Here is a 15,024-nt window from a genome sequence, read left to right on the forward strand (position 1 = left end):
CTCAGGATGCAATGCCTTTCCCTTGGAAAGGAAATGAGAGGAAATGCAGTGTCTCTGGGCCTTCAGCTGACTGTCAAATTTGGTGGAAACTGAACCACAAATGTGAAAGTTATTGAGATAAGCTGAAGGTAAACATATTCATTCAGCATGATAGAATGGGCTTAGTTTCTTAGGAAATCAAACTAATAAGTAAAAACTTTGATTATTGTCAACTTTCTGGTTCCCAGGGAAAGCTGATGATAGTGTCACCAAATTGATGGGCTCTGTGTAAAAGTCCACATTTATTCGAAGAAGCATAGAGTATTCCAAGTTGAAAGGGACCCACAAGGATCATGGAGTCCAACCCCTGGCTCCATGCAGCACCACCCAAAACCAAACCCAATGTCTGAGAGCACTGTCCAGACGCTCCTTGAACTCTGGCACTCCGGCCGTGCCCACAGCCCTGGGGAGGCTATCCCACTCAGCCTATCTTTGAAAGTCCAGGCTTTTAACACATACGTATCTTTCCATTGGAGAAATACTAAATAATCAGCCTTCCACTCTTCAAGATTCAGCATTGCTTATTTTTCTCATATGGATAACTATTCCAACTCACTAGGGAATAGAGTGACTGATATCAGGATAAGATGCTGTTGGCATCTTATTTGCTTGCATACTGTAGCTGGTGGAAATGTAGCTGTACATGGATAGCCTTCACAGTACCACCTGAGAGCAGGTGACTGTTGTCAGCAACTGCGAAATTGCGAGACCCCCCCGCGGGGTCTGATGTGCTAAGCTCCCTCCCTGCTCTAATGATTGATGTGTGATGTAGGCCCCTAGGGGCGTAGACGAAGTAATTAAGCTATATAAGGTAGTTAATACGGGTAATAAACGCCATTTTACTGCTCATCATATTGGTGTCACCTCAGTAATTGGCCAAGCTGCGGTCTCCTGGGGAAGCGGAACGGGCGCGGACTGTAACATGTGGTGACCCCGACGTGATCCCTGGGAGTGAGTCAGCTGTCTGCCGGAAGCAGGAGCCCACTGCAGTGGCGGTAAATTCAAATCTGCGGAATAGTGGAAGCCCGGGGACGGGGAGGAGGTGGCCATTACTCCTCGTCAGGCGGGAGGCTCGGGAAAAGGAGCCAAGATCCCCCTAGGACGCTAGGGGAAAGACGCCAGAAGAGGCCAGGTGTACGCTCGGCCGGAGGCGTTATGGAAGCCGTTATAAAGGTGATTTTACATGCATGCAAAATTTATTGCGGGAAAAATGTTCCTTCTAAGAAGGAGATTTCGGCAACGCTTTCGTTGCTGGAGAAGGAGGGGCTATTATCATCCCCTTCTGACTTATATGATTCTGATAAATGGGATTCGTTTACTGCCGCTCTCTCACAGAGGGCAATGCTTACTCAGAAAGCAGCAGAGTTTAAGGTGTGGGGATTGATTTTAATAGCTCTTAAGAAAGCGAAGGAGGAGAAGATCGCAGGTGACCGTGCTAAGGAGCTGCTGGGGTTAGGGCCAGGGGGGGGTCTTGTCTCCCCTACAGATTCGCCGGAGGGCAAGATGGCGCTGACTCCTTCGGCCCCACCAGAAACAACAACCCTGGAGATAAAGAAGAACGAAGTGAAGCAGGAGCGGTCATACCATAAAGAGGAGGACCCACCTCCGTACCCGGCTCGCAGCATATATCCTTCACTTAAGCCCTGTAAAGATAACGGGGAAGGGGGGCCGGTGGAGGAAAGCAGTACAACTTCTAGCACAGTTGATAAGAGGGTCCTTGAGAAAGGAGAGATGTCTGGGGGAGCTGTGATACCACCTGTGGAATGCGACAGTGGGGGCGGGACTCAGCTACTGTCCGATTCTGCCTGCTGCTGCAGCCACCCCCCACGGGGCGTGGATTGTCCCGCACAGCGTTGCTGTGGGGGGGGCGTTCCGACGGAGATGGCCTCAGGGTCTGCCCAGGAGGGGCGTGGTCCCGTATCGACAGCTTCATGGGGCCCGCCTACCCTCGCTGACTGGGCTCGAGTGAGGGAGGACATACGGGCTGCAGATCCAGCAGGTGTCGCTCTCACTTTGCCAGTGGTGATGAGACCAGAGGGTCCAGCTTGGATTCCTCTGGATTCCAAAGCGGTTACTCGTCTTGCGGATTTAGTTAAGAGCAAAGGCCTGCGTTCCCCTGTCACTATGGCAGCAGTGGAAGCTCTTATGGCTTCTAGTCTTTTGCCATATGATGTGGTGAACCTTATGCATGTTATTCTTGAGCCCGTACAATACACCCTGTGGCATGATGAATGGGATAGATTACTTGAAGCTGTGGTGGCTGCTGCCACCCGTGACCCCCGCCATCCAGCCAACGGCCAGCGCAGAGGCGATAGAACTAATCTTGCACGTCTCCAGGGCCGGGCAGATGGAATGGTGGGATCCCCGGAGGGCCAAGCAGCGATGCTCAGAGCAGGAGAGCTGGCAGCCGTTACAGCTGCAGCTCTTCAAGCCCTGCGAGAATTAGCTAAGGTTGCGGAACCTGTGCTTCCGTGGGCAGATATAAAGCAGGGCCCCTCTGAGTCATTTTCTGATTTTGCGAATCGTCTAATTCATGCAGTGGAGGGATCTGATCTCCCAAGGGAGGTCCAATCCGCAGTCATAATGGAATGTCTTAAGCAGAAATCATTGCCAGACGTCCAACAAATCATCAGAGCAGCACCGGGCACCCTAACTTCCCCAGGGGAGCTTATTAAGTATGTGTTAGATCATCAAAAGGTCGCACCTTTAACTAATGAGGGATTAGCAGCTGCCATGCAAGGAATGGCTACTTCGGTTAATTCTGCAGTTAAGACCGCGATAATGGCAGTCACTCAGGCTGGGGGAGGAAGGGATAAAGGCCCGTGTTTTAAATGTGGGCAACGTGGCCATTTCAAGGCGCAGTGCCCTATGAGGATGGGGCAAGGACTAGAGAAGCGGTGCCAATTCTGTGGCGGAGCCGGACATGTCGCACGTCAGTGTAAGAAAATTAAAAGTATGCTACAGGGAAACGGGAGAGGGAGGGTGCCGATGGCCCAGGACCCCTTCCCGTCATCTCTAGCTGGGCCAAAAGCACAACACCCACAGTGGCACTAACTATGGATTTAGAGGAACGACCAATCGTTACGGTTAAGATGTCATACGTGGATTCAGATCTTCCACCATCAGTGCCCAGAACAGTAATTTTTATAGCTCTGCTTGATTCTGGTGCAGATATTACTGTTATCTCAGAAGATGACTGGCCTCGGCAGTGGCCTGCGACTTTTATGTGGAGAGCGATCGTGGGTGTGGGGGGCGATGTGCCCACCAGAAAGGCGGACAGGGTAGTAGAGCTCGCGATCATCAATGATGATGGTACCATGGAGAAAAATGTACTTATCCTCCCTACTTTAGCACCGATAGGAGGATCCATACTAGGCAGGGACTTTCTTTTTGAACTGGGAATAAAACTGACAAATTTATGATAAGGGCCACTGTCCATCATTTAGCGCTGCAATATGCGATTCCGTTGCGTTGGAAACGGGACGTGTCTCCCGTTTGGGTGGATCAGTGGCCCCTTCCTATTGATAAATTAGCAGCGCTTGTGCAGATTGTTTCACGAGAGCTTGCTGCAGGACATGTAGAACCGTCACTCAGCAGCTGGAATACACCTGTTTTTGTAATTCGGAAAGCATCAGGGTCTTTCCGACTGTTACATGATCTCCGAGCAGTCAATGCACAACTTATCCCTTTTGGCCCGGTTCAGCAAGGGGGACCTCTACTTTCGGCTATACCGGAAGGATGGCCCCTGATGGTCATTGACCTTAAAGATTGCTTTTTTTCAATTCCATTAGCGGAGCAGGACAGAGAGGCTTTTGCATTCACTGTCCCGGTCCTGAACAATCAGGGACCTGCTCAAAGATTTCAGTGGAAGGTTCTTCCGCAAGGAATGACCTGCTCTCCAATAATTTGTCAACTAGTAGTAGGCAAAGTTATAGAACCTGTAAGACAGTCACTATCGAACTGTCAGCTAGCTCATTATATGGACGACCTGTTGCTTGCAGCGCCAGATGATTCTCAGCTGCAAGTGCTAGAAGAGCAGATAGTTAATGTGCTTACTACTGCTGGATTTGTTATTTCACAAGAAAAAATTCAGAGAGAACCAGGAATTGAGTTCCTGGGATACAGGTTTGGATCTGAAACGGTGATCCCAGAAGGATTAAAAATTAAACCCCATATTAGAACCCTGTGGGATGTTCAGAAACTAGTGGGGGCCATGCAATGGGTGCGAAATGCATTAGGTATACCTCCACGGCTTATGAAACCCTTTTATGATCAACTAAAGGGATCTAATCCTCAGGAAGAGAGACGGTGGACACCAGAGATGGAGTCTGCTTGGCAAGAAATACTAGTAACCTGTTCCTCCAATGCGCTTGCGAGGTGGAATTCAGACCGACCACTAGAAGGCGCAGTGACTAGGTGCCAGGAGGGGTCTACAGCTGTGATAGGACATACCCTTAGCTCTCGACCTCGCCCATTGTACTGGCTATTTTCTGTTCAGCCAACAAAAGCATTTACCTCGTGGTTAGAACAACTTTCGTTTTTGTTACGTAAAGCCCGTCTTACTGCAATAAGGGCCTTTGGAAAGGACCTTGATATTATATATCTACCAGGAACCTTTCGGAATGTTCAGCCTTTGCCAGAGGAGGTTTTCCTTGTTCTCTATGATTTCAGTGGTAATCTTAGCTACACAGACTCACTGCCTATTTTTGATCTAGCAAGGCCTCTCCAGATATCACTGCAGTGTAGAGTACTGGATACCCCTGTGGACGGCCCAACGATTTTTACTGATGCTTCTTCAGCTACTAAACAAGGAGTAGCTGTCTGGCAAGCTCAGGATGGTAAATGGGAGTCTAAGGTGATAATTGATTGTTCAGCAAGTGTTCAAATGCTTGAGGCCAGAGCTGTGGCAGTTGCATTGCGCCTTTGGCCTCAGACACCCTGTAACATCGTGACTGATTCTGCATTCGTGGCTAAAATGTTACTGCGTATGGGCAAAGAGGGACAGCCCAATACAGTAACTGCAGCCCTATTGGAAGATGCCTTAGTGGTTAGGTCAGAGCCTGTTGCTATCCTTCACGTCCGTAGCCATTCTGAAGTTCCAGGATTTTTTACAAAAGGAAATGACATAGCTGATCGAGTGGCTAAGAAGCAGGTGTATACCCTGCAAGAGGCTCGAGATCTTCATTCTACATTACACATAGGGGCAAAAGCATTAGCTCGAACATGTTCCATTCCTGTTACAGTTGCTAGGGAAATTGTGCAGATGTGTCCATATTGCAATTCTGCACCGGCGTTAGGGGCAGGGGTTAATCCCCGTGGTCTCACCCCATTGGATATTTGGCAGACAGACTTTGCGATGGAACCGCGAATGGCACCAAGACAATGGCTCGCAGTGACAGTTGATACGTCCTCTACAGTCATTATTGCTACACAGCACAGCCGTACTAGTTCTACAGCGGCACAACATCATTGGGCCACAGCCATAGCGGTTCTAGGAATGCCACGCCACATAAAAACAGATAATGGCTCTTGTTTTACGTCACGTTCGTCTAAAGAGTGGTTAGCTCGTTGGAATATCTCACATACTACAGGAATTTCAGGCAACTCACAAGGTCAAGCTATTGTTGAAAGAGCTAACCGCCTCCTCAGAGAGAAAATTCGTGTCCTGGGTGAGGGGGAAGGACATACAGGAAGAATTCCAGTATCAGAACAAGGGGAAATTTTGGCGCGAGCATTATATGCATTGAATCATTTTGAGCGTGGGGATAACACAAGAACCCCGATACAAAAGCATTGGCAGCCAAGAATTATTGAGGAAGGGCCACCGGTTAAGATCAAGGTGGATAGTGGTATTTGGGAATCAGGCTGGTCTATTTTGGTATGGGGAAGAGGCTATGCTGCAGTAAAAAATAAGAGTTCTGGAAAAATTTTGTGGGTCCCTTCCAGGAAAGTTAAACCTGATGTAAGTGGGACATGATGGAGAAAGCAGAGAAGTAATCAAGAACTAAGTGCTTTGTTTTCAGGCATTGCTGTTTGGAACTCGTCAAGAGAAAACATCAAACCCACGACCGAAGCCAAAGCCCGACTCAGGAAAGGAGGCAGATAAAGAGCCACTGATAACGTCGAGATCAATCTCTCCTGTGTTGTTATCTGTGTGTCTTTTGCTATTTACAGCTATTTCTCCTGGAGAGGGCATAACAGACAGCGACCTATGGCATGGTCATGAAGAATATACAGGAATGATGGGACCAGTGAACAACTTAACTTTGCTGACCGTAGTGTTACGTGAAAATAGACCATATGACAGAAGTGAATGGGGATGGGATAATGTCACCAGATCTCCACGAATTTGGGGTAAACTTGGGCAAAACATAGAAGTAAAATGTTGGATGGTAAATGGATCTCAATACAAGAAGGCTACTCAAATTTCAAAAACAGATATTATATCAGGCGTAAGGGATCGCAAATCCTGTGTTACTGAACAGGGAGATTGTCAGTATAATTTCACCCTAACCCAACCTGTAATGATAACATGCCTTTGGACACAAGACACCCTAGGACGATCTTTTAAATTTAAGGTGGATCTCTTTAATCAACATACAACTGATGTCCCATATATAACTTCCACTAGGAGACTGAAGGGTGTTATCTCTCCACAAATTTATCAAATTGGACCGTACGCTATAAAGAATACAGGTCAGCAACAGGTAATCTTTAATCCAACATGGTCCCTTAAACGAGTGATGTTATTATTGCAAACTAATGTTTCAGCTATCAAACCAGATTGTGCATTGTTTTTAGGCATGTCATATGCTGGATGGTCAGCATGGCTTCATCGACAGTCATTTGATACAACTAGAAGAATAAGAAGAGATGTTTCCGGTATTCTGGGAACAGGTTTAGGAGTCTTAAATGGTGTAGACACTGAAATACTCATGAGTAAATTGAATACCATTACAAGTAACATACATAAACTACAACATCCTCTACAGTCATCCCTATCGGCTCTAGGAACAAGTCAATGGCTTTTATCAGATGTATTACCGCAATGGGAAAGGATAGATAGAAAAGATCATCAGCTGATTATGGATGCGCTTTCAGCAGTCCAAGGTAACACCTCTTTAGCCCTCAGTTGCATCCAGGCCCAGATGTGGATGCAATTTATAGCAGCAACAATCGTGAGAGAAGGTGAGGATGGCACTATACCCACTGAAATTAGAAAAGTAATTTGGGACAATGCAAATAGATTTGAAAGGAAGTTTCAATCATGGTGGCATTTAGTTAACTTCACCTATGACCCTGTCACCAATTATGCCATGGCTTTCGTTTTGACGATAAGTAATGCTTCAGCATACACGATATATCCAATCGTAGCTCTAGGATTAAATCATGATGAGACTACTCTGTATCCAATTGAACATCGGATATGGGCTCTTCAAAAGAATGAGAGATGGCAAACTGTGGACGTTAGCTCATGTGCCATGCGAGAACAACGAGGATTTATTTGTGAAAGTAATATATTTGAGACTCAAGATATCTGTCTTGACACTGAACAAAATATTTGTCACTTTGAGGTCCAACCTGGTAGGATGTTCAAATCAATGCTTGTATATATTGGAAAAGGATGTGCTTGCATCAGAACTCATTGCAATTCCATACAAATAGGGGATATGATTGTGGATACTGCCAATCATTCAAATCTTTGTGTTTGTAATTTTATTAACATTTTAGGATGTGATTTTAACTATACAGTTCCTATTATTTCATATCAGCTTCTGCAGTCCAACTACACTCTGATCAAAGATTTGCGTCCAGCGCTAATTGGAATGAATCTCGCCTTAGTAAGGAAGCTTCTACAACATGATGATCTGCATCGACTATTAAATCGCATCAAAGATAACGGACAAAAGACCTTGATCACCATCCATCATGACGTGAAAGAGATACATCGTGTCTTGGAGAGAGTAATGAAGGCTGGAGAACATCACTGGTGGGAGGTTCTTTTTGGTTGGTCTCCCACAGCAACGGGAATGTTTAACTTTATACTGCATCCGGTAGTTGTTATATTAGGTTTAATATTATTGTGCTTAGTTCTTATAGTTATATTATATATAAAGACATGGCGCTTGCTAAAGCAAGTGTCCCAGCTTGATTTAGTGTTAAATAGGGATACACTGCATCGTTTCTTGTAAGACTTATCTTAAGGCTAATAGATGGTTGTAACGTTAAGGTAGAATTTATATAAGATTTTAAGATATAAGATTTTAAGATTTTAGGATTATTAAGTTAAATAGGTTGTTATTAGGTTGTTATTAAGTTGATAGATTATAGGCTATTAGGATAGGATGTTTTGCGAATCGGGTTGTAACGGGTCAAGGCTTAACCGAGAGGACAATGGCATGTATAGGCGCAAAGCGGGGATTTCGGGGTGTACGCGGTTAGGGTCCTCTCGAGTTGTAGTATGCTTTTTGAGCATGGAGAGGGGGAGATGTTGTCAGCAACTGCGAAATTGCGAGACCCCCCCGCGGGGTCTGATGTGCTAAGCTCCCTCCCTGCTCTAATGATTGATGTGTGATGTAGGCCCCTAGGGGCGTAGACGAAGTAATTAAGCTATATAAGGTAGTTAATACGGGTAATAAACGCCATTTTACTGCTCATCATATTGGTGTCACCTCAGTAATTGGCCAAGCTGCGGTCTCCTGGGGAAGCGGAACGGGCGCGGACTGTAACATGTGGTGACCCCGACGTGATCCCTGGGAGTGAGTCAGCTGTCTGCCGGAAGCAGGAGCCCACTGCAGTGGCGGTAAATTCAAATCTGCGGAATAGTGGAAGCCCGGGGACGGGGAGGAGGTGGCCATTACTCCTCGTCAGGCGGGAGGCTCGGGAAAAGGAGCCAAGATCCCCCTAGGACGCTAGGGGAAAGACGCCAGAAGAGGCCAGGTGTACGCTCGGCCGGAGGCGTTATGGAAGCCGTTATAAAGGTGATTTTACATGCATGCAAAATTTATTGCGGGAAAAATGTTCCTTCTAAGAAGGAGATTTCGGCAACGCTTTCGTTGCTGGAGAAGGAGGGGCTATTATCATCCCCTTCTGACTTATATGATTCTGATAAATGGGATTCGTTTACTGCCGCTCTCTCACAGAGGGCAATGCTTACTCAGAAAGCAGCAGAGTTTAAGGTGTGGGGATTGATTTTAATAGCTCTTAAGAAAGCGAAGGAGGAGAAGATCGCAGGTGACCGTGCTAAGGAGCTGCTGGGGTTAGGGCCAGGGGGGGGTCTTGTCTCCCCTACAGATTCGCCGGAGGGCAAGATGGCGCTGACTCCTTCGGCCCCACCAGAAACAACAACCCTGGAGATAAAGAAGAACGAAGTGAAGCAGGAGCGGTCATACCATAAAGAGGAGGACCCACCTCCGTACCCGGCTCGCAGCATATATCCTTCACTTAAGCCCTGTAAAGATAACGGGGAAGGGGGGCCGGTGGAGGAAAGCAGTACAACTTCTAGCACAGTTGATAAGAGGGTCCTTGAGAAAGGAGAGATGTCTGGGGGAGCTGTGATACCACCTGTGGAATGCGACAGTGGGGGCGGGACTCAGCTACTGTCCGATTCTGCCTGCTGCTGCAGCCACCCCCCACGGGGCGTGGATTGTCCCGCACAGCGTTGCTGTGGGGGGGGCGTTCCGACGGAGATGGCCTCAGGGTCTGCCCAGGAGGGGCGTGGTCCCGTATCGACAGCTTCATGGGGCCCGCCTACCCTCGCTGACTGGGCTCGAGTGAGGGAGGACATACGGGCTGCAGATCCAGCAGGTGTCGCTCTCACTTTGCCAGTGGTGATGAGACCAGAGGGTCCAGCTTGGATTCCTCTGGATTCCAAAGCGGTTACTCGTCTTGCGGATTTAGTTAAGAGCAAAGGCCTGCGTTCCCCTGTCACTATGGCAGCAGTGGAAGCTCTTATGGCTTCTAGTCTTTTGCCATATGATGTGGTGAACCTTATGCATGTTATTCTTGAGCCCGTACAATACACCCTGTGGCATGATGAATGGGATAGATTACTTGAAGCTGTGGTGGCTGCTGCCACCCGTGACCCCCGCCATCCAGCCAACGGCCAGCGCAGAGGCGATAGAACTAATCTTGCACGTCTCCAGGGCCGGGCAGATGGAATGGTGGGATCCCCGGAGGGCCAAGCAGCGATGCTCAGAGCAGGAGAGCTGGCAGCCGTTACAGCTGCAGCTCTTCAAGCCCTGCGAGAATTAGCTAAGGTTGCGGAACCTGTGCTTCCGTGGGCAGATATAAAGCAGGGCCCCTCTGAGTCATTTTCTGATTTTGCGAATCGTCTAATTCATGCAGTGGAGGGATCTGATCTCCCAAGGGAGGTCCAATCCGCAGTCATAATGGAATGTCTTAAGCAGAAATCATTGCCAGACGTCCAACAAATCATCAGAGCAGCACCGGGCACCCTAACTTCCCCAGGGGAGCTTATTAAGTATGTGTTAGATCATCAAAAGGTCGCACCTTTAACTAATGAGGGATTAGCAGCTGCCATGCAAGGAATGGCTACTTCGGTTAATTCTGCAGTTAAGACCGCGATAATGGCAGTCACTCAGGCTGGGGGAGGAAGGGATAAAGGCCCGTGTTTTAAATGTGGGCAACGTGGCCATTTCAAGGCGCAGTGCCCTATGAGGATGGGGCAAGGACTAGAGAAGCGGTGCCAATTCTGTGGCGGAGCCGGACATGTCGCACGTCAGTGTAAGAAAATTAAAAGTATGCTACAGGGAAACGGGAGAGGGAGGGTGCCGATGGCCCAGGACCCCTTCCCGTCATCTCTAGCTGGGCCAAAAGCACAACACCCACAGTGGCACTAACTATGGATTTAGAGGAACGACCAATCGTTACGGTTAAGATGTCATACGTGGATTCAGATCTTCCACCATCAGTGCCCAGAACAGTAATTTTTATAGCTCTGCTTGATTCTGGTGCAGATATTACTGTTATCTCAGAAGATGACTGGCCTCGGCAGTGGCCTGCGACTTTTATGTGGAGAGCGATCGTGGGTGTGGGGGGCGATGTGCCCACCAGAAAGGCGGACAGGGTAGTAGAGCTCGCGATCATCAATGATGATGGTACCATGGAGAAAAATGTACTTATCCTCCCTACTTTAGCACCGATAGGAGGATCCATACTAGGCAGGGACTTTCTTTTTGAACTGGGAATAAAACTGACAAATTTATGATAAGGGCCACTGTCCATCATTTAGCGCTGCAATATGCGATTCCGTTGCGTTGGAAACGGGACGTGTCTCCCGTTTGGGTGGATCAGTGGCCCCTTCCTATTGATAAATTAGCAGCGCTTGTGCAGATTGTTTCACGAGAGCTTGCTGCAGGACATGTAGAACCGTCACTCAGCAGCTGGAATACACCTGTTTTTGTAATTCGGAAAGCATCAGGGTCTTTCCGACTGTTACATGATCTCCGAGCAGTCAATGCACAACTTATCCCTTTTGGCCCGGTTCAGCAAGGGGGACCTCTACTTTCGGCTATACCGGAAGGATGGCCCCTGATGGTCATTGACCTTAAAGATTGCTTTTTTTCAATTCCATTAGCGGAGCAGGACAGAGAGGCTTTTGCATTCACTGTCCCGGTCCTGAACAATCAGGGACCTGCTCAAAGATTTCAGTGGAAGGTTCTTCCGCAAGGAATGACCTGCTCTCCAATAATTTGTCAACTAGTAGTAGGCAAAGTTATAGAACCTGTAAGACAGTCACTATCGAACTGTCAGCTAGCTCATTATATGGACGACCTGTTGCTTGCAGCGCCAGATGATTCTCAGCTGCAAGTGCTAGAAGAGCAGATAGTTAATGTGCTTACTACTGCTGGATTTGTTATTTCACAAGAAAAAATTCAGAGAGAACCAGGAATTGAGTTCCTGGGATACAGGTTTGGATCTGAAACGGTGATCCCAGAAGGATTAAAAATTAAACCCCATATTAGAACCCTGTGGGATGTTCAGAAACTAGTGGGGGCCATGCAATGGGTGCGAAATGCATTAGGTATACCTCCACGGCTTATGAAACCCTTTTATGATCAACTAAAGGGATCTAATCCTCAGGAAGAGAGACGGTGGACACCAGAGATGGAGTCTGCTTGGCAAGAAATACTAGTAACCTGTTCCTCCAATGCGCTTGCGAGGTGGAATTCAGACCGACCACTAGAAGGCGCAGTGACTAGGTGCCAGGAGGGGTCTACAGCTGTGATAGGACATACCCTTAGCTCTCGACCTCGCCCATTGTACTGGCTATTTTCTGTTCAGCCAACAAAAGCATTTACCTCGTGGTTAGAACAACTTTCGTTTTTGTTACGTAAAGCCCGTCTTACTGCAATAAGGGCCTTTGGAAAGGACCTTGATATTATATATCTACCAGGAACCTTTCGGAATGTTCAGCCTTTGCCAGAGGAGGTTTTCCTTGTTCTCTATGATTTCAGTGGTAATCTTAGCTACACAGACTCACTGCCTATTTTTGATCTAGCAAGGCCTCTCCAGATATCACTGCAGTGTAGAGTACTGGATACCCCTGTGGACGGCCCAACGATTTTTACTGATGCTTCTTCAGCTACTAAACAAGGAGTAGCTGTCTGGCAAGCTCAGGATGGTAAATGGGAGTCTAAGGTGATAATTGATTGTTCAGCAAGTGTTCAAATGCTTGAGGCCAGAGCTGTGGCAGTTGCATTGCGCCTTTGGCCTCAGACACCCTGTAACATCGTGACTGATTCTGCATTCGTGGCTAAAATGTTACTGCGTATGGGCAAAGAGGGACAGCCCAATACAGTAACTGCAGCCCTATTGGAAGATGCCTTAGTGGTTAGGTCAGAGCCTGTTGCTATCCTTCACGTCCGTAGCCATTCTGAAGTTCCAGGATTTTTTACAAAAGGAAATGACATAGCTGATCGAGTGGCTAAGAAGCAGGTGTATACCCTGCAAGAGGCTCGAGATCTTCATTCTACATTACACATAGGGGCAAAAGCATTAGCTCGAACATGTTCCATTCCTGTTACAGTTGCTAGGGAAATTGTGCAGATGTGTCCATATTGCAATTCTGCACCGGCGTTAGGGGCAGGGGTTAATCCCCGTGGTCTCACCCCATTGGATATTTGGCAGACAGACTTTGCGATGGAACCGCGAATGGCACCAAGACAATGGCTCGCAGTGACAGTTGATACGTCCTCTACAGTCATTATTGCTACACAGCACAGCCGTACTAGTTCTACAGCGGCACAACATCATTGGGCCACAGCCATAGCGGTTCTAGGAATGCCACGCCACATAAAAACAGATAATGGCTCTTGTTTTACGTCACGTTCGTCTAAAGAGTGGTTAGCTCGTTGGAATATCTCACATACTACAGGAATTTCAGGCAACTCACAAGGTCAAGCTATTGTTGAAAGAGCTAACCGCCTCCTCAGAGAGAAAATTCGTGTCCTGGGTGAGGGGGAAGGACATACAGGAAGAATTCCAGTATCAGAACAAGGGGAAATTTTGGCGCGAGCATTATATGCATTGAATCATTTTGAGCGTGGGGATAACACAAGAACCCCGATACAAAAGCATTGGCAGCCAAGAATTATTGAGGAAGGGCCACCGGTTAAGATCAAGGTGGATAGTGGTATTTGGGAATCAGGCTGGTCTATTTTGGTATGGGGAAGAGGCTATGCTGCAGTAAAAAATAAGAGTTCTGGAAAAATTTTGTGGGTCCCTTCCAGGAAAGTTAAACCTGATGTAAGTGGGACATGATGGAGAAAGCAGAGAAGTAATCAAGAACTAAGTGCTTTGTTTTCAGGCATTGCTGTTTGGAACTCGTCAAGAGAAAACATCAAACCCACGACCGAAGCCAAAGCCCGACTCAGGAAAGGAGGCAGATAAAGAGCCACTGATAACGTCGAGATCAATCTCTCCTGTGTTGTTATCTGTGTGTCTTTTGCTATTTACAGCTATTTCTCCTGGAGAGGGCATAACAGACAGCGACCTATGGCATGGTCATGAAGAATATACAGGAATGATGGGACCAGTGAACAACTTAACTTTGCTGACCGTAGTGTTACGTGAAAATAGACCATATGACAGAAGTGAATGGGGATGGGATAATGTCACCAGATCTCCACGAATTTGGGGTAAACTTGGGCAAAACATAGAAGTAAAATGTTGGATGGTAAATGGATCTCAATACAAGAAGGCTACTCAAATTTCAAAAACAGATATTATATCAGGCGTAAGGGATCGCAAATCCTGTGTTACTGAACAGGGAGATTGTCAGTATAATTTCACCCTAACCCAACCTGTAATGATAACATGCCTTTGGACACAAGACACCCTAGGACGATCTTTTAAATTTAAGGTGGATCTCTTTAATCAACATACAACTGATGTCCCATATATAACTTCCACTAGGAGACTGAAGGGTGTTATCTCTCCACAAATTTATCAAATTGGACCGTACGCTATAAAGAATACAGGTCAGCAACAGGTAATCTTTAATCCAACATGGTCCCTTAAACGAGTGATGTTATTATTGCAAACTAATGTTTCAGCTATCAAACCAGATTGTGCATTGTTTTTAGGCATGTCATATGCTGGATGGTCAGCATGGCTTCATCGACAGTCATTTGATACAACTAGAAGAATAAGAAGAGATGTTTCCGGTATTCTGGGAACAGGTTTAGGAGTCTTAAATGGTGTAGACACTGAAATACTCATGAGTAAATTGAATACCATTACAAGTAACATACATAAACTACAACATCCTCTACAGTCATCCCTATCGGCTCTAGGAACAGGTCAATGGCTTTTATCAGATGTATTACCGCAATGGGAAAGGATAGATAGAAAAGATCATCAGCTGATTATGGATGCGCTTTCAGCAGTCCAAGGTAACACCTCTTTAGCCCTCAGTTGCATCCAGGCCCAGATGTGGATGCAATTTATAGCAGCAACAAT

General features: G+C 46.9%; 1 protein-coding gene across 1 annotated transcript; it reads left to right on the plus strand.

Annotated features, from left to right (window-relative positions):
- The first annotated feature begins 1,040 nt into the window (after positions 1-1,040).
- On the plus strand, positions 1,041-14,815 carry LOC128076442 (uncharacterized). Its single transcript, XM_052674106.1, has 2 exons — positions 1,041-2,604; positions 14,337-14,815. Exons 1-2 carry the CDS (start codon positions 1,195-1,197, stop codon positions 14,358-14,360), a joined length of 1,434 nt encoding a protein of 477 aa, XP_052530066.1. The 5' UTR covers positions 1,041-1,194; the 3' UTR covers positions 14,361-14,815.
- Positions 14,816-15,024: the final 209 nt, after the last annotated feature.

Source organism: Tympanuchus pallidicinctus, unplaced genomic scaffold (genome assembly GCF_026119805.1).
Source record: "Tympanuchus pallidicinctus isolate F22 unplaced genomic scaffold, pur_lepc_1.0 scaffold14, whole genome shotgun sequence".
NCBI classification, from domain to species: Eukaryota; Metazoa; Chordata; class Aves; order Galliformes; family Phasianidae; genus Tympanuchus; species Tympanuchus pallidicinctus.